This window comes from Micromys minutus (genome assembly GCF_963924665.1).
Source record: "Micromys minutus genome assembly, chromosome: 23".
In the NCBI taxonomy this organism is placed as follows: domain Eukaryota; kingdom Metazoa; phylum Chordata; class Mammalia; order Rodentia; family Muridae; genus Micromys; species Micromys minutus.
Genome location: NC_137958.1, coordinates 12,757,885 through 12,783,775, shown reverse-complemented (window position 1 = coordinate 12,783,775; position 25,891 = coordinate 12,757,885). Strand labels below are relative to the sequence as shown.

The following is a 25,891-nucleotide window of genomic DNA, read 5'->3' as shown; positions in this document are numbered from 1 at the left end:
CCTTATGATGACTACAACCACCTCCTCTAAGGCACAACTTCCTCAGGCTATGTATCATCTTAAAGGTAAGAATTTCAGCATATGAATTTTGGGATGACACAATCAGACCATGCCTAGTGTGTCCAGGAGTAGTCCCTGGGCTTTTGTCCGTGAATGTGTATTGAGATTTTTTTTTTTAGATGAGAAAATAAACAGTATTTTTCAATTCAGTTATACATCTTGCAAGGGGCTCATGTCTATTTTAGACATTAACCTCTGCTCTCCACAACAGGCATTCATGCTTATACACACACTTACGCACATGAATGTGTATTCACATAATTAAAAAAACATAATAATTGTCCACATAAGAGCTCTTTTTTTTTTTTTTTTTGTTGAGATTTTTTTTTTTTAAAAGGAGATTTGGAATCAAGAGTCCTGGGGGACAGGAACTGAACAGGAATAGAACAGGATCTATTTGACATTGATGGTAGGTTAATAAGAGTAAGAACCACACACTTCCCAGTATCTTTTAATCAATTCTTCCATTTTCTATATTAAGACTGATTCCAGATAGTTTAATTTTCCTATTGCAGAGATACTGCCTCCTGCCCATTTCTTCTCTGAACAGCTTTGCTAGCCCACAGGAGCTCAGCATCAATCTCGGTGGCACAATTCTGTGATGTCTGCCGACTCTCCTTGCAACCCTCACCCCATCCCAGCCATCACTTCAGAGTGCAGAGGGCAGCCTGTTGAGTGATATTTGTATGTGAGGAAAACCTTGAGTGTCTATAAATGTTCCGCCTTCACGACATAACACGTGACACAGTCAACACTAGAAAGTACTTATGGTCTTCAGAAGCAAATTATGGAGACAGCTCTTGGGACATGATGAGGGGTGGATGGGTTATGCCTCAAGGCAAGGCTATCTTTTGAAAGTGTACCTTCATTCTTTTGGAAAAGTGACAAGTTCTTCTTTGGCTCATAGGCAGGAGAGGTCTAATCATACCTAGCTGCTCTCGAGGACTGAGCATAAATTTTCATCTTAAAGGTGAGACAGCAATACTTCTTTCTGATATGCACTGAAAGAATGAATGGTAGTCTAAAACTGTGCCCCCAACCTGCGGGGTGTGACCCCTTTGAGGGTAGAATGACCCTTGGACAGGAGTTTCCCAAGACCACTGGAGAACACAGATATTTATATTACGATTTATAACAGTGCCAAAATCACAGTTACGAAGTAGCAATGAGAATAACGTTCTGGTTGGGTTAACACAACACTAGAAACTGTACTGAACTGCATCAAGAAGGTTGAGACTCCGCTTGGCTGCTTTGCTAACGTCCTTGCTGTTTCCTTTGTTTGTTCTAAGTTTTATTTTCAAAACTACACTCATCTATTCTTCTCTATGGGAGTTGAAGTCCTGTATCTCCAAATAGCTTTTCCACAGAAGAGACAAATATAATGCCACGAGAACGCTGAGAGGAACTGAGAAAGTAAAAATGCTCAGGGGGGAAAGTGTTAATGCCCCTTTTATGAGATGCCAGGAATATGGCCGTAGGCTTCCATACATGCCCACAGGGTGTGTGTGAAGGCACTGTGCTTTTACTGTATTTATAGTGTGAGGTGAGAGCCCCCGGGAAGACGGGCACCATTATGAGAGAAATGCATCATCTCGCTTCCTTTCGATTGTTAAAGATGCATGGGACAACAGATTTCAAGTATGCAATCCACAGTATGCTCTTGACTCTAGCCTCAGACTATGTACAAGTAGTAATATTATCTCTTTTTTCCTGCTCTGAATGTCTACTGATCTCTTTCAAGTGAGAACTGAAAACAAACGCAAAGTGGGATCTTCTCCCTGATAACTTTAGAAGGGCAGTCGGCAAACGAGAGACAAGCGCTGCCAGTTGGCAGATCCTCACCCGCAAAGGTGCAGCTTCCCAAAGTGCACGACCTCCCTCCTCCAGCCCTGGGTGGTCCCCGCGTAGAAGGTGCTGCTCGGGTGATGCTCAGTGGAGCACAAGGAGCTGACCAGGCTGCTGCTGTGGAAGCAGAGGGGTAGCAGCAGGTGCCAGGTGGCTCCAAAGTCCCTTGAAAATTCCAATCTGACCGGATCAGCAGATGAGCTATCAGTGGAACATCCAACATTGATCTTGGGATGAAAGAAAATGTGATGAGATTATCTCAGAGCAAGGGGCCCGCACACTGACCATGTTTCTTGCAGTTGATTTAATCCCGGAGGAGGGTCTTTTTGAAATATGCCACTCTGAAGGATCTGTTCTCTAAGTGACATCATATATTACCTTAAATTATATCTTCTTCAGAAGGACTCCTAAAAAGGCCACTATAAAAGCCATTTTCTCTCATGTTATGAGAAACAGAAAATGAACAAGGATGAGATAATTCCAAATTTAACTTTGGCCTTTTTTTTTTTAATTGTCAAGCCAATAAGACTATAATGAAAAGTATTTTCTTAGTCCTAACTCCTAGCTTCCTTATGTGTATTGTGCAGTAACGCCCCTGTTCTTTTTTATGACACTTATAAATCATTCCAAACGCTTTTAACTTGGAGAGTCGTCAACACACATTCAATATAAAAACAAAACAGCACAAGTCATTGTTATCCCCCCTCACCCCAGAGAAGATTTTCAAACATTCTATTTAAGACAAAAAGAGTTTTGAGATAGCATATATGGTGTAGTGACAGTTACAGGTAAGGAAACCTTCCCTTTGTACATGCATTCTTGTATACATACATGTGGTGTGTGGTAAGGAACCTAAAGTTGGCTTTGTAATTTCCAGTATGTAACACAGTTGTATACTAAAACTCTAGTCCATATGCTGGACACTGAACATGTAGGTTCTCTGTCTAATGGCAAATTTGTAACCTTTGACCTTTCCTTTCTTTCTCCCTGTCTCGTCTCCCTCCCCTCCTTTCCTGATAAGCTCCTTCCTGCTACATGCAGGCAGCTCTTTCTGTACCAGAGCTCACCCTTCCAATGTGGATGACCCTTGACTTACTATGGTGATCATGTGGGAACTGTTTAATATGCAGTGAGTCGATTAGAAGGGAACGAACACAGAGAATGGCAGACGGCCATGTTTACCCCTTTACCTCCACTGAGAAACCAATTGGAAGTTGATGAACTTTCCGACTCTAAGCACTAATTTCTACCTCAGTTCCTAAAAGAGACAAAAGTACTATTTTTTCTTAGTATTTAAACCATAAAATCAGGAAATATAACCAAGTTAGAGATCAGAAAAATGATACTACTTGGAACACTGGCACAAGAAGCCTTTGATTCTGTTGATTTTATGCAAAATGTTTTCAAGATGCAAATGTTTTAATTATGAATCTATTTTTTTTGACAAATATAAGGAATGCATGAAATGTCAAGTACACATAGTATATTTAAAATTGTAAAAATAGTGTGATATTGTTTTATCAGAATAGCATGATAAAGATCCTGCTAGTATGCTGGTATAGTACAACCTAACTACCGTTAGATTGACCTAGGTCCTAAGGCATTCTCATTTCATATAAAAACTGTCAGAAGAACAAGACCACAATAGCATTCTTTCACATTTTTCTAATTATAAAGTAATTATTTCAACACTTATTGTAGTAGGGAGCAGAGAACTATGTCACAAGCAACTCTATTTCTGAAACAAACGTTGGTCTGATAATAAAAGCGAGTTATGACATAAACCTTTCATGACCTTAAGAGGAAGTCACAGTAAAGACTTTCTTCTTCTCACGAAGGTTTTGGTCAGTACAAAATTTAAAGCATTTCTAGGAGGGCACAGTCAATACCTCAAATTGAATGATAGTGTTCTCGCTCACACTTAGGTCACGCGTGGTGATGGAGTGCTCGCCAACTTCATTTGAAACAAACACCATGGCCGAATCTTCCTCTCTGGTTATCAAGAGAGCAAAAAGGAAACTCTTTAGGCAAAAATTCCACCTGATTTGTGTGAAGCAATGGTTTTACCTTTAGCTTTTCAGTTAAATACTTACGGAGCTCCCTTTGAAGAATACGGGCAGTAAAGACCAATATTACCACCTGGGTAGAAAAACCAATTGTCTTCCCGGGGCCCAAAGTCGAATGTGTCCAGCAGCAGCACAGGGTTGTTCCAATTGTTCCCATCAATGATAAAGTCATCTATGATCCAGATTTCCTCTTTCTTACCTGAGACAGTTCAGGATAAATCAAGTTTTCCCAAAGAAGATCAGATTTATTTTGTTGAAAGAAAAGCAAGCGGCAGGAAAACCCCAATGACAACAGTTTCAACATATGTTTTTCAGTCAAAACTCACAAGCCTCATGGCAGCACATTCACAGCCATCAGAGTGTGAAGAAAATAAACTTGTAAGCATATTAAACGCCACGGTACAGAACAGTCACTCTGATCCCGGGAAGCTGAGATCGAGCAGCTTGTGAGTGTGTGCTGTCCTGTCAGTCAGAGCACTGCTGTGGACTGCTCTCCAGCAGTGTGGTGGTTCGGGGATCCGTGAGACATCTGTCCGTGAGGCTGGCAGCCCTGGCTTAGAACTGAGGTCTACTATCTACTCAAGGGGTGACTGGTGGCCCTAATTCTAGTAGCATTCCTTTATTGTCTTGACTTGAAAGTGTTTGATGAACACAAAAGAAAAAAAAGTAAGCATTTCAGATGTACCATGAGTCTATCATCTGGATTTTAAAACTGGCTGCATTTCTGAGATCCATATATATTCAGGTAAAATATATATTTATATTATACACATTTCATATAATTTCATGGAGTTTTATACCATCTCACACACATGAATACATTTAAACAAAAATCTACAATGATTATATCTATCTTACAGCATGCTGAAATTTTATTTTTACTTGTTATAAAAGAAATATATGGGTTACATTTTAGAGCTAGAGATGTAACTTTCAAACTGGTTTTTGTTATTCCTGATTAATAAGGTGTAACTGAACTTATTTAGACAGTTAGATGCATGTTCTGGAAAAGTCTGGCCCTTTAGATTCAACATTAGTGAATTATAAGAGGAAATCAAAGCTAGAAATCTGAAAAAAATCTTCTGTAAACGTGAAATGCTGCTTGCTTTTCATGTGACAGGACCAGTGAATGTGATAAGGATGTAAGGCACGGTTGGCTCTGTCTAAATTCCTTTTACTTTTTCACAATGCTCTGTTTCACTAATAAAATGCCAGTCAATAAAATTAATTTACTCCCCCCCCCCCAAAAAAAAGAATGGCGCATCCTAAATAAATTCAATGAAACAAAGTTGCTATTGGTAAGCAACTAATGGTAATGAAGGATTATCAGAAACAAAACATAAAACAGAGCAAAGCAAAATGCCTAAGTTCTGTGGCTCATTTCTGTAATCCCCACAAAACTGGGAGGCCCAGGCAAGGTGATCTTGAATTCAAAACTGTTCTGAGCTGTGTAGTGAGTTTTGGGCTAGCCTGGGAGGAGAGGGGAAGATATCTCAGCAAAATCCAAATGGTGGCAAACTAAACCAAGACTTTATCAGTTGACTACGACAGAGGTGAAAAAGACCAAGAAAGCTGGCTCTTCCCTGAGATCAGTCAAAGGGAAGGCATGTAAAATGTGAGTGGCATACACAGCCAGTGAGCCTCTTGGGCAAGCCTTTCTCCATGATAGAGGGACAGGAACATTAACATGCAGCCACCAGAGATCAAGACAGAATGCGTGCATTTTTACCATTATTGTACGGTTGCCAGAGTCGGAATCTCGTAGCATTGGTTTGGGCACTGTGTGGCAAGGGAACGTTAATGAACAGTATGCTGGTCGTTTGAGGGAAATAAAACTCATCCATCAGGTGCCAGGTGATTCCTCCATTGGCAGAGAATTGTAGTAGGATGGAGTGAGATCTCTCTGGAGTACCTAGGGAGAAGACAGCACAGCCTAAAGCACACCGTGATGAGGATACAGCGTGCCCTGAGCTAGTCCTACGGGTCTCATGAGAACATGCGGCAGTTTATATTAACCTGGAGGCTTTCTGCTCCAAATCCTTCAGTGACAACTGAGGAATTACAGGTCAGGCTTTGGTATGAATATATTTAAAAAACATCCAACTGCAGACATCCTTTCTCTTCAAGATATGTGTAGGACATACATGCACACATATGCCTGCTCTATCTATAAAATCCATCCATCCATCCATTTGTCCGTCCGTCCGTCTGTCTATTTATCTTTCTTCCATCTATCTATCTATCTATCTATCTATCTATCTATCTATCTATCATCTATCTTCTACCTATCATCTGTCTGTCTGTCTCTCTGTCTGTCTATCTATCTATGTATCTAGCTAGGAGATACCAAATTAAAATGAAAACATTCATTCTGCTGACATCAGTTTTGCAAAGGTCGAAGCATTTAAATCAAGAGAATATAAATTTAAAAAGTCACCTGGAATTTTCTTATATCCACAGTGACATTATTTTTAAAGAAAATTATTTAATGAGGTATGAAAAGTCAGAAAGACTGGGTGGTGTTCTGGAAGGATTTACACCTGTACAACTAACCTTATATGTTGATAAATTAATAACAATTTAAACCTCTGATAGCTAGAGCGCAGCGGCGGAAGGGTTTGAGGTCATGGTGGTGAGTTCACTAACTAGCATGGTAATCCCTTTTATATTAAACGGTTTGAAACCATTACCTCACCACTATGGTAGGAGGAACTTGTATCAAAGCCCATCTGTGGACAGTGGAACTTAGGGACCCTCACAGAGGCAACATCTTTATGGAGCAGAGACTGTGCACAGGGCGTGTTCTGGAGGAAAATAATGATGCCACAGGAACAGCTTACCTTTTGCTATAAATCGGAGAGAAAACTGGACGTACATAGTATTGGTGCAATCCAGGTCTCTTGAAATAAGCATTCGTAGCCCCTCCTGGAAACAAAGGGAAGGGATCCTTACTTCACTGCAGAATCCCCTAAACTGTATATACTTGTCTTGCATTAACTTGCTGAGTGACAGTGACAGAGTTAGAGATAACGACAGCCACATATGATGAGCAGTAATGTTGGGTCCAGCTTAAAGGGAAAGGGGAGGGGTCTTCTCTTTCTCCTAATGGGCTTCGTTTTCTGTATTTAAGCAACACAATGTCATTGTCTGCCACTGATTCATACTTTTCTGTGGCTCTTATTAAAAGTGGTGCAAAAGCGGTAACATCATCCACTACTGGAGTTTTTAAAATAGTCTCCTTTGATCACAGCGTGTTGTAGAAGAAGGGAGGAGGAAAAAGATAAAAAAAAAAATGTGTGGCGAGTTCCTGCTGGAGGCCAAGAACTAATAGATAACTTTTCCAGGGCTCCGAGGAGTCCTAGGAACTCATTGCTGCTTTGCCTGCCCTGTCAGCCCCAGGAGGCTCTCCTTCAGGCTGACACAACACTGCAGTTGGCCAAGTTAAATAAGGCAGAAGGAAGACAGGTCGCCATGCCTAGACTGGAACCACTCATGCAGAGAAGCCACACAACACGAAAAACGATCACGTTAGCTTTAGTAATTTTTTCTGCTAATTAACTACTTCTGGTTGCCTGGAATCGCCATCTCAGAAGGTCTTTTTTGTTGTTTCATGGATAGAGAGGACTGTGGTGACAGCCACCTAGCTGCATTTCAGTATGCAAATGTTCCGAGGTCCAAAGAGGCTTTCAATTTCTCAGCTGAGCAAAGTGACTTTTCCACAGTCACTTTGAGGCTGGAATGCTGACTGGTTTCCTAATTATCAACTACCAAAGGCCCAACATTGTACTAGCTAGGAAAAGTAAAGCGTTTCCTCTACTTCATGCTTATTACAGACCACTGTCGCTTACAGCTGTGGGAGCAAACCTATGTTTGAATGCCTATAACATGCTGGGTTTTAGCAGACACTTTAGTAAGTATTCCCAACACAGAGATAATATTCTCATGTTGCAAATGAAAGAAAGAGAGAGAGAGAACAGTGTCTTATCTACTAACTCATCTTTAATTTGGATTTTAAGGGAAGAAATAATTTCATTTTGCACTTAGAACCCAAAGGTGTTTGGGTAGTCTAATAAAAAACATCACTCACTTATTCCCATCTCTTTACACATTACAATTATCAACTTCTCGGACTGAAGGTAGCTATGAAAGGCCGTGTACAAATACATTTTCTTTTCCCTTTGTGCCTAACAATCCGTGGCCTTACCGCAGTGATTAATTGGTGCCTGTCCGTCATGTCTTGCTTGCTGTGTTTCCCCTCCTCCCTCAGCATAAGCAAGAATAATACCTCAAGTTCTTTTCTAGCTCAGGGTCCCATGGAAACTGAGGTTGTGAGCAAAGGTGGCATCCTCAGGCAGCTCAGAGATGCCATGAATAGATATCCTTGGCTTTCGCCAGGATGAAGGATTATTACTCTCCCCCACTGGCTATGGAATGTAAGTATGAAACCAGTTTGTCCAAAGGGCAAGCCCAGCCACTGCGCAAGGACCCACTTTGCACTGCTTTGCCCAGGATACTGGACATGTTTTGTAATCTGAAGGCCCTCTCTTGTGTGCTGGCAGTATTGGCTCCAACACTTGACATGGGATTTATGTGGTGGGGCTATCAACCACCATTATTCCACAGACTGCTTTCTGTCCCCTTCTGTCACCAGGTTCAGGGATCTATCTGTGCCAAAAACAAAAAAATATTATTTTTTTAATCTAACAAGCTGTTTTGATAGCGGAGAATGCTCCCGAACCTTTAACATTACAAGAAGCTGTCATTTCCTTTCTTCATGAAAGAATGCCTTTGTAGGTCACACTGAAGCCTACTGCATGGCGCACACTGGGCTGTCTACATCTTGCAGAGGTGATGGATAATACATATAAGGCACAATGCTTGGCTGCTCTTGCATTTGCATGGCTGAAGGGAAAACAGAGCCTACAGTTATATCCTACTTGTAAGTCTTAAGGACTAGGGTAATTCTAGTGCTTGGAAACTTATCGGGTGAAGACCCTTGAGGCAAAAAATAAAAATGTTGCAAGGCTTCTGTTCTTTTGGTTTTGTCAGCTGCTTGGAATGGGGTGTGTCAACGTGGAGGTCACGGGCCCTCAATGTTCTTAGATAAGACTAATCCCTGTAGACCGGGGGTTTCCATGGGCTGTCCCAGTGTCTCTGGTCCACCAGCACTCTTGGGGGCTTATAAATCTCTCAGGTCAGAAAGTATTTCTCTACTCATGTAAAACTTAAGGGGAATTTGGATTCAAGTGAGTATGCTAGCTGGCATCCACTAGCTATAATTGAAAAAGTTCCAGGGTGTCTAATTTTCTTAGTGCTTGGTCTGACTCATTAGGGTTTTACAAAAATCCATGCAGACTTTCACCAAGGGGCTCATTTGCACACCTAGATTAGTCAGTTTCTCCTTGCTGAGTGGGACAGGATGTGGCACGCATTCACACACGGAGAGGTGTCAGCTGTGCACGCAGTATCATTCGGCTGCTTAACACGTCTGTAACTACACAGCTAGGGCAGACTATAAAGGCTCATTAACTATGTCTGGGAGTGCAAGTTAACATGACATAACCACCTTGTTTTCTAAAAGTCGCCTTTAAGTAAAGGTTCTACTCCACTCCGGGCAGGAAGAAGTTCACAAAATAGGAACAGCAACAACAACAACCACAACAACAAAGAAAGAAAAAAGGAACAAAAGGAAAGATTTCGTGAAATGATTTGCAAATACTTTAAGATAAAAATTCAGTACTATAAAATGCTCCCTTCTAGGAACCAGATTCTAAAGACTATGTACACCTGTTTGTATTCTTATGTATTAATTCCAGCAGAAAGTAAGGAAGTCTGATCTCCAAAGCAGAGGGAAAGTGCTAGGTGCAAATGACCATCAAAGATGGGAGTACTAGACACAGAAAGACCTTATCTCAGAGACAAGACGGAAGTGGGGAGGTGAGGGAGGGAGAAAGAAGGAAAAAGGAAAAAATATGAATGTGCTTAATGAGAGAGGATGTGCATGAGAAGGCCGCAGCTGTGCTTGAAATACAGACAAAGGAGAAACCCAGAAGTGTGTCCAGCAGTGGGGCTCAGGATGAGAGGAACATGATCACTCTCGGCTTACCCCTTTAAAGATCAGAGATGTTCCAGATTTGATGGTTTCACCATTCAGATTCCCCCTCTCTGCCCCGTATACTTCAGGCCAAAGGTCAGGATGTAAGTTCCCATTGAAGTCATCTTTCAGAATGGAGGGGAGAGGAACCACAGGAACACAGAAGGGCCCACCGAAGCCCCGGTCACACCTTCCAGCAAACAGGAGGAGAAAAAGCATCATTTATAATGACACCAGCAAGCCGGTTTTCACGTGGCACCGCAGACAAGGAAAGTGTTCATATATGAACTTACACACAGCGCCCCGAATCGCAGATCCCTCGTCCTGAGCACAGCCAAGGGCAGCCTGAGGCCAGCACGACATTATCAATAGCCCAGGAATCTGCTCCCATGGTGTAGTTGGCCTGAATCCATCTGAACCGGGTCCTGGGAGAACTGACCAAACACAAACAAACAAAAACATAAACCCGACAATGTTGGTTTGATAGGCAGTTTTGAAAGCATGGGTATCTGTTTTATTTCTCCTTTCCCTACGAAGCACCCTCTTCCACAGTCTGGTTTCTCCTCTGAGATACTTTTACTTGCACACTAAGTAGTAAATGCTCTCTCCTCTTGGCCCATCGAGAGGAGAACAGAAGGAACACTATCTGAACTGTAACTTCTCTCATAGGAATGTTAACGTGTGGGACACAGAAACATTATCTGGAAATCATGCTTTGTGTTTTTGAAGTTCATGAAGAATATTAGCATTTGCTTTCAGCCTTCTACTGGTGTTAGGCACTAGGAAAAAGACCAAAGGCTCAACAAAAGAAAAATTGGAGCCTTACATAAGGCAAGGCCTATGATTTGGACAGTAGGAAAGGAGGGTAGGCATAGAGTTTTTGAGAGGTGGGAGAGATAGAGAGACAGGAGAGGAAAAGAAATGGAGGAAGAGAAGGATGACACAGATCCACGTGGCTTTAAATAGCCACAAGTTGCTATGGAAATCTTATGAGGGATGGATAATTACGGGACAATTTGTCTTATCTAGGTGGGCAGTTTATATCAATTTCAATTGGCTCAGAGTTTATTGTGTGGATGTTTTGTGGAGTGAGAATTTACTGATGTAAATCTGATTGATAAATTACAAGCCTCCAGAGTTTTGATTTTGCCTGGTTACTGGGAATTGTGATTATAACCACAAGGGGCAGATGGCTGCATGGGGCTGTGTGGAATGACCCACTATGGAAACTTAGCAAGATGGTTGGTCACTGCTGAAGCTAGCCATGGAGTCACTGAGACTGTTGGGACCAGACATTAGCCAGCCTTAGCATGAGGTGGTGTTCCTTTCTTATTATTTCCCACTACAGACCCTAAACGGTTTCTGGTATGTGTTTGTGTTTTCTATTCTGAGTTTGCTGTCTCTACAGCTAAGCACTGGATACAGCTCCCTATTTTCTGTAGTGTGTATAGTCTGCTCTTTGGGATGTACTAAGCACAATGACCAATCCTCATTGTCAACTTCCCGGGACTTAGAATCCCCTTGGAAACACATATCTGGGTCTCTATGAGGGTGTGTCCAGAGAGATTTAGCTGGAGAGGGAAGCTCCACCCTGGACATGGGCAGTGCCACAGGTGGGGTAGGGCCCTGACTAAGGAGAAAGCAGAAACATTGATTTCTATAGGGTCTCGGCTGTGAATGCAGTGTGGCCCAGCTACTAGAACGTCCCTGCCAGGATGGTCTTTACCTTGGAACTGTGACTCAAAATAAATACTTCCTTAAGTACCCACTGTCAGGTATTTTGTAGAGGAGTGAGAAAGCAGACAATGCCCTAGGTCACAAAAGAATTTTCTCTAGGAGCAGAAGCATCCTTGCCACCCAGTAGCAGCTGCTTCCAAGGAACAGCTGCATGGAGAAAGACCGAGTTATTTGGAATATATCACAGTCAAAGGTTGACTCTCTGACGTGCCATTTCAAGTGGCACATTGTTTCTCCGGACAGGCGTCTCCCTCAGTACGAGGCACTGCCAAGCATGGTGCTTTTAAGATGGAAATGTAATGGCATCGTCACCCTAACACTATGATGGTCACTCACCATGGGCACTGTCAGATCCAAGCCACTGGTGACGGGGATGCAGCCTGGCCATCATCTGTCCTCTTGTCAGTGCCGGCCTCTCTGTTCCTATGGCATCACCAGAGCCCTCCCCCACCAACTCTTGCTTTTTCTGGCCTCTAGATTTCGTTCTTTACAGCAGCGGGTATGATCTCCCATGATCCTCTCTGGATGAGCCCCACTCACATTCACTCAGCAGCAACATCAGTTCCTCCAGGAGGAACCTTCCCCTGCCCCCGAGGCTGGCTGTCTAGAATCTGCTGCAGTAACTCTGTTATCATGTCACATGAGAAACAGATGCTTAGATGGGTGCTAGCCTAAGTAATAGTGTTGGGTATTCATTAGGTATCAGGATACTATAAACAAATAGGTATTCAATAAATGTTGTGTCAAAAGTGAATAAATGAGCTATAAGTGGGCATTGCTTTAGGCTTTGTGGTCCATGGAAAACTATGTGAGACAAATATTAACAAAAAATTAATAGTGTTTTATGCCTTCCCCGTTTTTTTTTTTTTTTTTTTTTTTTTTTTTTTTTTTTGGTTGCATGTCTTATCTGAACTGTACCAGGAAAAGATACCTCCATATGCATTTAACACAGAAAAAGACTTATTGCAGGATAATGGACTCAGTGCACAGCAGAGCTAATAATCTGACGAGGGAATGATTGCCTGAGGAAGTGACCACAAGTACAGCTTCCGGAACTCTCTAGTTACATCTAAAAACAGCAATCCGAGGCCCCCGTGTACCATGCTCCTTCCCAGGACATTCCTCACATAATTACCCCAGTGAGCACTATTCCCGAGTGAAATCACCATTATTTTCAAATTAGGCAAAAGGAACCTAAGGTGAAGTCAAGCGACAAGTCTCACTTGGTGGCGAGTGGCAGGTAGACCGTGACCCGTCTCCAGTTCTGGAATCTTTCCGACGTGTAAGTTGAACTCTCTATGTAGTGCACACAGCCAATGGTTGGGGGGACACATTCTTCGGTGACAAGATGCCAGTCCTTGCCATTGTTCAGAGAGTACTGGAGCTGAATGCTGTGGGTGCCACTGAAAGGTTTGCTGCAGCCCATGTTCATCTCAAACTGCAAGAAGCTTGATGCCGACACGTGGAAGTCCCAGGTCTCAGCATAGCGAGGCTTTCCTGCCGGAGACGAAGACAGCAACAAGGATGTTTAACAGCTGTATCCTCTTCTATGATGCTATGCTTGCGATCACATTGCCCACAGAAAGCCCAAGTAATGGGCAGTGTTTAGTGCCTCAAATTTGCATCAATCTTCTTTCATATTTACTGTTTTTATATAGTCACTACGGACTCAGAAACATGGCAGATTAACAAGCTGAAGACTTTTACTACCTTAAGAAGGACTCGCAGGGCCATACACTTCCAATTTCACAAACTGCAAAATACAGGAATGTCCTCTGACCTGTTTCTCTGCCTTTAAGCTATCTTCCTCCTCCTCATGTCCCACGAAAGAGAATTCAGCAGGCCCAGGTGAGCAGGTCATTTTGGAGGACAATGCACACCCCACCCTCCACCCCCAGCCTCTCTCAGCAAAGAAAGTTAAGCACATAATTTTATAGTGGAAAATTCCTTTTGAGTTTTAGTTAATTTAGTGCTGGGGTTAATCAAATCTCTCTCTGTTATACGGTAGCAATATATACCTATGTTTTCCATGAATATAAGGGCGGTGTCCATAGAGAGGCAGTCAATATCCACTTGGCCTCCTTGGATTCGATACCAATTGGTTTGCAAGTCTATGGAGCCATCGAATTTATCTTGAAATCCAGTTTGAGAGCTGTCATTCACTCCGATAAGGACATCATCCAAGGCCCACTGGGCTGAATGCTTTCCTGCAATCAAATGAACAGCAGCCGTTGGAGCGGGCTCATTACACAACAATATGAATATCCTTGTGACCACGGTTTTAAATCAAATTGTCTGGAAATCGACAGTAAATGAACACACTTATACATTACGTGTTGGATCTGGATGCCACGTGCCAGGGCTGGAAAGAGCAGTGACTCACCATGCTGTGGCTGCCACCACCGGAAAGCTGTGGCAGGTGTCTTTGCTTCCCGAGGCAGGTCAATGGAAATGATCTGTGGCTCCAGGAACGACATGAAATCCAACTCCCGCAGCAAATGCCAGAGGATCCCATTGTCATTTGAATACTGAACAACAATCCCTGAGTTACAAGACATAATTCAGTGACTAAGGCAGCTTTCTTAGAGGCAAAGAGCAGCGTGTTCAAACAGAAATCCACAGCAGCTCCAGACTACGTCTCAGAGAGGGAACACTCCTCCATCTGACTCAAAGGCCCATCAATTTCCTGACAGTTTCTAATGCACTCACTCCCAGGAGATGGAGACGAGAAATGCATAGGCTGCTTTAAAGAGCACTCCTTTGGAGGAGTGGTGAGCTGGTCAGGGGGCCGTACTTGGAATTCAGATTCTACCCCGAGCATCACAAAATCTCAGGTCACCATTATGTTCTCCGAAGAAATATCTTAATTTCTCTGGCACAAGATGAGCCGCTAGCTTGCTCCTGAAGCAGTGGGCTGTAAGCTGTGCCGGGAGGTCTGTTAGGCAGAAAGCCCTTTAACCAGCACTCCATACTCTGACAGACCTTGGTTAGTGAAACCTGAAAGAGGCCAGATTAGTCAAGAGTAAAGCAGCAAGACCCTGGCCTCCGCAATGTCGCTTCTCTTTCCTATTATCTCTGCTCTCCTCCTTTGTATCTGTGTCATCTGCTCTCCACTCCCCAGTGACAAGGTGACAAGATCCCCATCCCCCACCCCCCACCCTGTCACAAGGTGACAAGATCTGGGGAGCTACATATTTGTGTGCAAGGGATGTCACATGCCATCATTGCTGCTACTTCTCCTAGAAATGTTGTCATTTAAGAAGGGCTAATGATAAACAAAGGAAAAAACTGCTATGGATAAGGTTGTGGGATTATATATACATACACATAAGGTTGTGTGTGTGTGTGTGTGTGTGTGTGTGTGTTATATACATACCCATATATATAAATATATGGTATGTATGTATGGATGTCCTATATATATGGATATTTATGGATACATACACATATATATATACACATATATGAATATATATATATATATATATATATATATATATGTATATATACCTATGTGAGAAAGCAGAGGGAATCTATCTAATGGCTTATTCTATAATTATTTTTAAAATTGGTAAAATTGGTATTGAATAATCAAACCATAGTTGGGGGGACCCTGATCAAGTTCTTAAGCATTTATAAAATTATGCCTGGTAAAGTTCTATCTGTTGAATCTTTTATTACATTTTAAGTCTTGAAAAATCATGAATCGCTTATGGTATATTTGACTTAAAATATGTACTTATTGACTAACTAGAGCTCCTCCATCTATTGTAATATTAAATAACAAAGACTTAATTAGCATAAAAATTTGAGAAATATTGTGATGAGGAGCAAGCAGCTCCCTGCAAATTGGCAGTGTGTGACATTGTGGGTGTTCCTCCTGACAGGTGACGGAGCCGGGAACAATGGCAGATCTGTGAAAACCTAAATCTGTAGAGAAGCCAGGGTGTTTACAACAGAATCTGTCAAGTTCTGAGAGAAAGAGGAGGGATGAGAAGGAAGAGAACCGGCCTCCCTGGGGTGCTGTACCACACACAGATGCAGGGATGGAGAGTCAGAGGTGCCATATGAAGCCTCTTGAAGGAAATGGATCTCAGATCCTCCCCCTCTCCATCTGACTCAGCCCCGGCGCTGTCCAGCAAAAGCAGTGCTGAGTTACTCAGTCGCTCTCAATATTTATTCAAAATACGTTATTACTTTTTAAAGGGTGATGTTGGATGTCTGAGAACATAGACACTTCAAAAATTTCATTGTCTGTGGCTATTGATTTGGATTTGTTTAGTTTATATTCAATGATTTGGATTTATTTAGTTTATATTCAATCAGATAAGTAATGGAAATGAGACGTGAGAGGAAAAAGAGAGGAGGTGGGGTAGGGTAGCTGGGTAGGAGCAGGCACTGTAGAGGATGCCCTGTAGACAGGGGATTTGAAGTGTTTGAAATGAAACATCACGGATTTTCGGTTTCTCCAGCATCATGTGAGATTGTGCTATGAGGAAGCAGACGTACATGTGAGAGGATATTCTAACAGTCTGTAGACAAGTCTGGAAGAGTGGAGAGAATCTGGACAAAGCCTGCTCTTGAAACAGGTGATCTAGCCCGCAGCAGAGCCTCCCAACCTCGGTACCCTGTCTGTCCATTGCCTTGGCTGCAGCCTCACGAGAGATCAGCATCCTTGAGCTGTCTTCTCCTCCTTGCAGAGGAATGGTGGATAACGCACACTTGCTACTTCCAGTCTTTATAACCCGTCACACAGCACACCATCCCAACCCCCCTAAACCAGAATGTGCATATTAGCAAATGCAGATCCCCAAAGATTTGAGGTGTTCATCAAAACACGAGAGGCACACACTCAGAAGGTGTGGCCTCCATTTGGAGCTCCCTTCTGCTTTTGTCCCTCATCAGCTTTGTTGGGAGAGTCATGTTTACCTACATGCACCAATGAGGTCTACAGAGTCGAGACTTTAATTCCGGACTGTGATGAGGAAGGGCCTCCCAGACAAGTATGTGAGCGGAGAAGCGTCAGGAGGAGAGAGGCAATATCCACAGTTTCTAAGCCTCATTAACTGTGTCATCTAACGCATTGTACATCTGAATAAGCCAAGTCATTTTAGCACATCTACTGAATGTTTAAAGCATGTAAGGCACTTATTTCTCTTTTTAAACTTCAACTCCATCTGCATTCTGCTTAGTCTTATTGAAGACAGCCTAATTTTGACTTTAATTCCCAATATGTAAATTGGCGCTTCAGCTCGAGGAAGTAAAGAATCTTCACTTTCATCACTGGGAGAGATTTGCTCTAGGATTTAGTCAGATTTACATGTTAACAACCAGGCTTCACTAAAAGGATGAGAAATGCCTATGGGATGTGAATTATATGGCTAACGCCAAGTCTGAGAAGATGGTTCAGGGCTGGCTGAGAACAAATCACTTGTTCTTAGAGGAATCCTAAGGGAACCGGCCCCACAGTGCAGAGACCATGTATAGTAACTGCATCTCATGTCAGCAATAAGTATTTACTTCCCACAAAGCCTTTTTAAATCTTATATACAAATAGGGGCACAAATATGTTTTTTTTTTTTTTTTTTTTTTTTTTTTTTTTTTTTTTTTTTGCAACACTCGACTTTGTTGGATGAAATTTACCAACTGTCATCGGCTTGGTGAGATGGAAGCCAGAGCGTTCCATCAGAATCGCTGTTCCTTTCTGCTCACTTTCCATCTCAGTAGTGTGCTTCTTTCTGTCTTTCTCTTGAAGTCCAACATTTTCCTCTTTATTTTTTCTTTTTGGTTTCCTACCCGAGGCTTTAAAAATCATTTATTTATTTAAACTACACACGGCTGTTGGGTGGCCCCTTGTGCTATCCTGGCTGTTCCCCACACAAGGGACACTTTCTCTCTGCCATGTGGCTGGCAACATATCGCAGACAGCCAGCATCTTGAGCACTGGAATGAATACGTCAGATAATCCACGAAGGATGGATTAGCATGATGAAGAAAACATTGCATGCTTAGTTTGTTTCAAGGGGTTGTTTGTTACTGCAGCACAACCTGGCTCATCCTGACGACACTGTGGTGATATTTTATCTGTAGCACCCACAACATAACAGACTTCAAACAGACTACATATGTATCTGAAGAAGATATCAAGGAATGTAACACGGCCTATTAAAGTTTCTAGACTGCTTCCTCAGCAAAAGGATGATCTGAATAATTACTAGAGTAAAACCATTAAGACAGTCACAGGAAACCACTGGAACCTCTGGACAGGGATGATACACAGAGTGTGATCAGTGGTAAACAGAGCTCTGCACAGTCTGCTGACTTGGAGGTACTGTTTGGTCCAGGGCATCGAATACAACCATGGCCTGATGAGGTAACACACTTCGATGGCAATGATGTAGAAACCAATGCTCTTTTAAGATGATGAAGTTGGGGGGAAGAACCATCGAAGAAGTCTATGGATTCTGTGCTAAGAACCAGTCACATGCAGGGCCCCTGAAGGAATCCTGGCATACCCACATGAATGAGGCAACCACTTATATCTCAAGGCTGTTGATGGGTTTCTTTAAGCACTTTATAAGTGTGTGTGTGTGGGGGAAGTGATAAGCAAAATAAGCAAGTGGGCGTAGAGTTTAGGTCAGGAGAAGGGAGGGTCAGTCATATGATGCCAAAGGCATAAATCCTGGGGCTGGTGGTTCAAATCCTGGTTTGTCTACTTTCAGTCTTACGTCTGTGTACAAGTTTCTGGGCCACCCTGTCTCCCTATGCAGTCCTCACAAACAGTCCCGAGACAGTAGTATCTATGGCAAAGAGATGCTCAGAAAAGTACAAGGATTCTGTCTCCTCCAGAATGGCCAAGAGCAGACACAGAGTTTAATATACATTCTCTATATAAACAAACTCGGTCTTCACACAGAAAGCAAAAGTCTCTCCTATTGTCCCCCATCCCCTCCCAGAAGTTATAGAGAAGTAGAGATCTCTAAAACTAATGTCATTTGTTTCTGCTTAGACCTAGGGCAGTCATGGATTTCAGGCTTAGGGAACTCAAAGAGGAGCTAGGGGGTTGGGGGTCCGCACAGCAACTTTGGTTTTTTTTTTTTTTTTTTTTTTTTCACTGAAGCAGAACAGAGGGCGGGACTGATGGAGGGAAACTGAGATACCAGTTTGTAAGATCCACATCAGACTTTGGGAGGAAAAAATAAGGCTAATTAGGCAATGTTTCTATGTTTATGGAAACACAGTAGCTTGGTGCTGGAGAGATGGTGACTTACAACTGTCTTTAACTTCAGTCCCACGTCATATGGTCTCCACAAGCGCTTGCACACACATGGTACACAGACATCTATGCGCAGACACCTCCTTAACACATAAACTAATATACAAAAACTTAAGACAAAGTTTGGCTTACCCTCATTTCTAGCCCGTGGTTTGATGCACGTAATGCCTGATGTTTTACTCCCAATTTGTATGTAAAACTGAACAAGTCTGGGGGAAACCAAAAAAACATACAAACTTCATTACAAACATGAAAAAATAAAGAACCCTGTCATTCATATGTCCCACTTTTAAAGTCAGATATGATAAAGATAATACTCAGTCACTTGGGCAAACATTTAAGGTGTTAGTTGATCTGAACAATGACCTCATTCTGTATAATGATCTAAAGAAGACAGTTTCACTCTATTTCCTTGTGTCAGTTGATGTAATTTCATGATCGGTGAAAAAAATCTAGATAACGCAGCCTTAGAAACTCAAGCTGAGAGAAACAATGTCTCCTGCTAAGAAGCTGAAGGCACTAGAAGGGCAGCTGATCACCTGTCTGATACTTAGAGGGAGCTGGCTAAATTTCCCACACCCGATACCCAGTGTGATGTGAACTCTGCCTCTGTCACACACCCATGATCCTGCTGTCCAGGCAGACCTTTTGTAGACAGGATGCTGAGGGAAGATGGAAAAGACTCATAGCAGAAAAACATGAAAGGCAGTGCCACACTTTTAGTAAAGACAATACCTAAAATTTATCTTTTTTTCTCCTTCTCTTCCTTCAAATTAAATTCCACGTAATTTAATTGATGTAAAAAGCAGAGCTTCCTTTTAGGTGTGGGACTACTTCATTTGGACCTTAGAGCCAAACGGTTCTTGGTTCTACCAGTAGATGGCAGGGTAGGCATCTAATTTTTCGGGGGTTGGGGTGGGGTAATTTTCAGTAAATGACCACAAATGGACTTCCCAAGTACACGGGGGAATCATTTTCAGACATGAAATTCAAAGTTGGAAATACATTTGCTTCATCAGTTTACATCAAGAGTATATGAGTTTACAGGATAATGCAGAACTTTTGAAAACTAAGAGTGAGCGCTGATATCAAACTCTGGAGTCATTTGTCCTTTTTATCATGCTGCTTATGCTGAGCTTCAGAGTTTGCATACTGTAATCCACAGGCAGAAATATTATACAAGATACCCCATATCAGTAGTTCACCACATTAGAAAGAAAGGTCCTAACCGGCAACTTACCTGATATTCCTGGTGTCCAGGGGGACGGTCCTGGCTTCCCTTTTCCCGAGGCCATTGAAGTAGAGGGACCTGCCGTCATTGAGCGTTCCACAGCCTGTCCCAACCTGACCGCCGGTTATTTTGTACCACAGTGGGCTTAGCTTCCCCTCAAACCTGTCGAACATCTCACTGTGGTTGGGGATGTTTGACACACAGGTTCCTTGTGCAGCTTCAGGGGGAGGAGACATGTACAGGTTTATTGGAATCACTAAGTGCTAAAAGATGCCCTCGCCTCCTGTGCATTTAGAAGTCTGTACTGTGCAACTGTCTGCCTAAAGGCAGCCACTATCACTGACATAAATATTGGTGCCAGGGGTGTGGTGTATGCCAGAAATCCCAGCAGCTGGGAGACAGAGGCAAAAGGATCAGAAGTTCAAGGCTATCTTTGGCCACCTTCTAGGTTCAAAGTCAGTTCGGGCTACGTGAGGCTCCATCACAAAGCAACAAAACAAACGAATCAACGAAGTTTGCCGTTTCTTTCTTTCAATTTTTAGGTTTTAAAAGGAACTTTTTCAATTTTTAAAAATTGCATCCATGCGTGTTTCCGCGCATGTATGTACATCTGTAGAAATGAGTGCAGGTGCTTGTGGTAGCAGGAGGCATCAGACTCCCCACGGGATGGACATACATATGGTTGTGAGCCAATGTGGGTGCTGGGAACTAAGCCCAGCTCCCTGCAAGAGCAGCGCTGACCACTGAGCTACCTCCCAGCTCTTGTGACTTATCCACTGTCAGATGAAGACATGCTGGGAAAGATGGCTGTCCATGGCTGTTCCTACCTAGAGGGCTTCTGTGAGCAGAGCTCTTGTCCACAAGAAAGCCACTTGCTCACGGTCTACTAAGAGTCTTGCAAGGAAGGGCAATACAGAATTTTAAAATGCTGTCCTTGAAACTCCATGACACACACAGAGACTGGCAAGAGAGAGCCAGTCTGTCTTTGGTGGTTCGCCAGACGAAGGCCTAAGTACTGACAAGCCGGGAAGGGGCCTTTTGATGTTGCTGCCAGAAAAACTTTAGAAGAAGATTTTGTAGCTTAAGATATTTTCTCCAATTTTATGCTTTAATCTCGGCTCTCTTGAAACTTTTGCTATGGCAACACCCAAAGGTGAATGTCGTAAAAACAACTTCTCTTATATAAAGCTCTTTTAATTTTTGACAGTCTTAGGCTTAGAATTTTATGTTGCAGTTTAATTTTAAATGGAGAAAAGCAACACACACACACACACACACACACACACACACACACACAGAATTCTAAAGAGCTCAGGGAGACCCTGTAAACGTGTGGTTAAGAACTTGGTTTGGGTTTCTGACACTGTATTGCCGCATAAACCCATTTCTAGCAATGCCCAGCTATGTGACCCAAGAAGAATTGTTTAAAAACAAAAACCCATTCTCTGCCTCAATTTCCCCAACTGTAAACAGGGTCAGCAATACTATGGTTGCTATTTATTCTTAGAGTCAAATGAGATAAAAATAAAAGTACCAAAATGTCTGGCATGATTTAGAACCGAAGTGATGTTCAGTATGGCTGCCTTTAAAGAACAAACACATTCTCTTTAGGAAGTGAAACTCAGCAGGTTTTCTGTTTAGGTAGCTCGAGGCTACAGAACACCTAGAAGTTTAAGTGCCCCTATGCCCAAGTTCTAGAATTCTTCACCCCAGAAAAGGACAAACCGGGAATCTTACCTGTGTACCCCAGGTCACAGAAACACACCCCGGAGATGCAGTCTCCATGGCCACTGCAGTAACTGGGACAAGGCTCAGATATGTACACCCCATCTAAGCCAAACGGGGGTACATTCTTCTGAGAGTTGTTCTCCTGGATCCATCGGAATCTGGTCTTGCTGTTGGGAGAAACAAGTCTGTTCTCACAGCCACATCTCACCAAACAAGGGAATGCAGAAGGGCTCAGACAAAGTCACCTGAGCCATCATGTCCCTGATTGTCATGTCTGCTTCTTAAACCTACCTGACATGTTTTTTTCCCCCCTTCAGCATATACAGTTTAACACCCAGGAGAGAATAGGTACAATGGTCTTACAGATTTTTTCTAAGAAGACTTTTGATGCCACATATATCATAGATTTTAGTTTGCATTCTTTTCCTGCTCCATGCTCTTTTAGCAATAACTCGAGATTATCCTTTAGTGAAATTTCACCCTTCCATCATGTTAATTTGATGGTTATTGTTAGAGTGGCCATTTGAAAAGAAATCATTTACTGCTCCACAATTTCGCACGTGCACTAACATTTTCTATTTTGGTCATGTTATCTCTCTCCTGCTCCCTATGGACTCCTTCCAACAAACCATTTGGCAGTCTTTTGAGGCTATCAGATAGAATGTTCTTTGTTGGGTCATATAAAGGGACTCTGGCTATTTGGCATTGACAACGGAAGGGGAGAACCTGTACAGACAACTCCGCTGCCGCTCATGGCTGCCTCATCCCTGCCCATCTTGCTTTAAAGCTCTAAGATGTTCATTCTGAGACATCTCAGGAACCAGATGGGATGCCTATCGGCACTGCTCCCTGTAAAAGAACAAAGACAAATCGCCAAGATGGCCTTGAGCTGGGAGTATCAAATGGACCAAGGCTTTATGCCTGTGTCATTACATCTGTATCTTCATGCCTGTGCCATTGCGTGTGTATCTTCATGCCTGTGCCATTGCGTGTGTATCTTCATGCCTGTGCCATTGCGTGTGTATCTTCATGCCTGTGTCATTGCGTGTGTATCTTCATATTGCCCCTAGCAACTGAGACCTGCTTCCGGCCTCAGTGGCTCAACACTGGGCTTGAACACAAGCAAGTCAGTGTCTTCGAGGTTGCTGGAATAAGGAGAAGAGACTGGAAAGGATTAAGAGAGCACTGGGTGTAGCCATGAGGAACCAGATCTTGTCTGAAGAGCAGTAGACAGGATGTGAAGAAGATGAGTTCTGTCTTGAACCACAGATTATTCAGGAAGAAATCAAACATGAAAGGAGAAATCATGTAGTTGAAATCTCTCTCTCTCTCTCTCTCTCTCTCTCTCTCTCTCTCTCTCTCTTTAAAGGACTAAAGCTTTATTACAAAAGGAGTTAACTACTAGAGAGGGTCTCTCCAGTCTTTCTGTGTCCTCTTCCTTCCCAGTATATACCTCCAGGGGAGGTCAGGGTCCATTATAGAAGAGGTGCCTCGGAGAATGAAATATGGTAATATTTTTTCCAAAGTCCTCCAAATCCTTCTAGGTGCTGTTGAGAATCTTCTGGCAGAACAGGTAGGAATTTTAGCTCTTATCTTCGAGATCCTCCATATCTATGTCCTGGTGAGCTTTTGTCTTCTTTTGTCATTTGTGCTGTGGCTGACTAGTCCTGATTGACTTGGAGGGGACTTCCACTTCCATGGCTTCTTTTTCTTTCTGGGCATATCGAATCTGCTGCAAGAGTTTCCTGCCCTTCTTCCCTGACAGCGTGATGCTGGCACGCGCACTGGACGCCTGCTTCTTAAGGTGGTGCTTCGTAGTCAGCCCTTAGTCTATCACAGCCCCGACCACCTGGCGCTTCTGTCGAAGATCCTGGCTTAGCACCCTGTGGTGCTTGAACAACTTCTTTTTCAGCTCTGTCCGGGACGATTGATCTTTCCTCCCGGAGGTGCCATAGCTTCCAGTTGAAATGCAGCCGCCCTCAAAGTATTTGCATGAGGCTGGTAGTCCCCAGACACAATAATTATTTGATATATAGACAAAATAGTTAAAGTAAATGTCCATTAAAGTGGTGCTGTGGGTTCCTAACTACACTCTAAATATTCATATAGTCTCCAATCCTTATCAAGGAAACTTCACTTGGCAATAGACAGAGACAATTACAGAGAGCCACTACCAATCAGAACGCCAAGTTGTGGAGCCCAGCTGATACCTCTACGACATAGATCCTGCACCTAAGGCTCGGGGATCAGGGCTGAAAGACTGTGCGAGCCAGAGGAACAGCATTTGCCTCGAGAATGAGTCTCTTAGGAATGTGAGGAACATGGCTGCCTGAGGAAACAGGACTCGAACAAGGACAGTAACAATAGCCAGGCTAACTTGGATGGGGAAAGGCCTAGGTGACCTCAACCCCACACACAGAACTGCAGTTTGGGGAATGTCGAGTGTGGGGACATAGTCTTCTCCAGGGAAAAGCAGAGCAACTGGTTATCCAATATGTGTACAAGTAACATTACACAGACTGAGCAGGTTGTACCTATGTACTTAGGAACACACACATACACAGACACACACACACAGACATACAAACACAGACACACACACATATACATACCAGCAATTAATGAAAAAAAAATAGGCCATGTATATAAAAAGGAACAAGGAGGGGTATATGGGAAAATTTGGAGGAAGGAAAGGTTAAGAAGAAAATGATGTAATTATATTATAATTTCAAAAACTAAAATAATATTTTAAAATGTTTATTATAACAACATGGTGATAAGGATGATGATGATAAAAAAAAAAAAAAAAAAAAAAAAAAAAAAAAAAAAAAAACTAGTTAGTCCATCCAAAGAAAGAAGGAAAAAAAAGGCAAAGTTTAGCTCAAAGGAGTGTTTAGATTTTATATTAATATTTGGAGACAAAGCCTAAATGGGGGTGCCTCTGGGAGCCAGAGTGGCAGATGTACCAATACACATTCACCACTGCCATTGTCTGTCTTCTGCAGGCCAGAACCAGGTGGGGTCATAGGAGCACGAACTCTTCCTTTGAGAAACCCTCTTAGAATTATTTCCGGAAGAGTGAGGTTTTAGTGACTATTGAAAGGATGTTGCCTCCTGGCAGAATAGCTCCAAGTTTTAATGCTTAGACTGTCAGCATTTGAACATGGCCATTGGAGGTTCCTGGGCCCAACACACTGCAGAACAGAAACTAACAGACAGCTCATTTACTCGGGGTAAATGGGAACATATTTCCTCCTCTTTAGCAGAGGGCTCTTCATCACAAATGCCGTCAGTCAGCAAGCTGGGTGGAATCCAAATTAACTAGGATGCTGGATTCTAATGGGGAAGATTTATTTTTTTTTCCAAACACTGAAATTCAATAAAATATCCAAATATTGAGAGCCTCTAAACATTTGGCCTACTTAACTAATGGGAAGCCCGGGCTTTCCTTATTGCTCACATGTGGTCTTACCAACTGGTTATTCTACCCACTTGTGAGGAAACTGTAATTTACAGATTTAACCACATTTTTTTTCAGAGCCTGGGAGAAACCAAGAAGGATTTGTGTTACTTGACTCCTTATGGAAACTCTGTCTGTTTTCATAGTGATGTTTTAAATCAAGTGATGTTTTAAATCAAGTGATGTTTTAAATCATGTGATATTTTTGTCATTGTAGCAAAGGGGTCCACTTGATGCTCTCCAGCTATGTATTTGGAGGAGCTGTTTTAAGGCCATGCTTTCAGAAACCATGAAGAGTGGTTGAGGTGAGAAAAACCAACCAACCAACCAACCAACCAACCAACCAACAAACCAATCAACAATCAAAGCACTGACACAGCATCAGATGAACTGG

The 25,891-nt window shown here is 42.6% G+C and overlaps 1 protein-coding gene and 1 pseudogene across 2 annotated transcripts in view; both read right to left on the bottom strand.

The window, feature by feature from the left end:
• RELN (reelin) overlaps positions 1 to 25,891 on the bottom strand; it is a gene marked incomplete at its 5' end in the record, with an annotated part of 413,261 nt that overhangs the window by 63,627 nt on the left and 323,743 nt on the right. Inside the window, 13 exons of the mRNA XM_080936108.1 lie at positions 1,903 to 2,132; positions 3,795 to 3,897; positions 3,999 to 4,170; positions 5,701 to 5,883; positions 6,812 to 6,896; positions 10,078 to 10,255; positions 10,359 to 10,499; positions 13,026 to 13,299; positions 13,821 to 14,009; positions 14,186 to 14,344; positions 19,211 to 19,287; positions 20,319 to 20,526; positions 22,047 to 22,204. Of these exons, the coding sequence (XP_080792234.1) occupies positions 1,903 to 2,132; positions 3,795 to 3,897; positions 3,999 to 4,170; positions 5,701 to 5,883; positions 6,812 to 6,896; positions 10,078 to 10,255; positions 10,359 to 10,499; positions 13,026 to 13,299; positions 13,821 to 14,009; positions 14,186 to 14,344; positions 19,211 to 19,287; positions 20,319 to 20,526; positions 22,047 to 22,204 (2,157 nt within the window). The remainder of the gene's footprint in view (positions 1 to 1,902; positions 2,133 to 3,794; positions 3,898 to 3,998; positions 4,171 to 5,700; positions 5,884 to 6,811; positions 6,897 to 10,077; positions 10,256 to 10,358; positions 10,500 to 13,025; positions 13,300 to 13,820; positions 14,010 to 14,185; positions 14,345 to 19,210; positions 19,288 to 20,318; positions 20,527 to 22,046; positions 22,205 to 25,891) is intronic.
• On the bottom strand, positions 23,620 to 23,990 carry LOC308435528 (uncharacterized protein C11orf98 homolog; annotated as a pseudogene). Its single transcript has one exon. The product of its transcript is annotated as an uncharacterized protein C11orf98 homolog (transcript).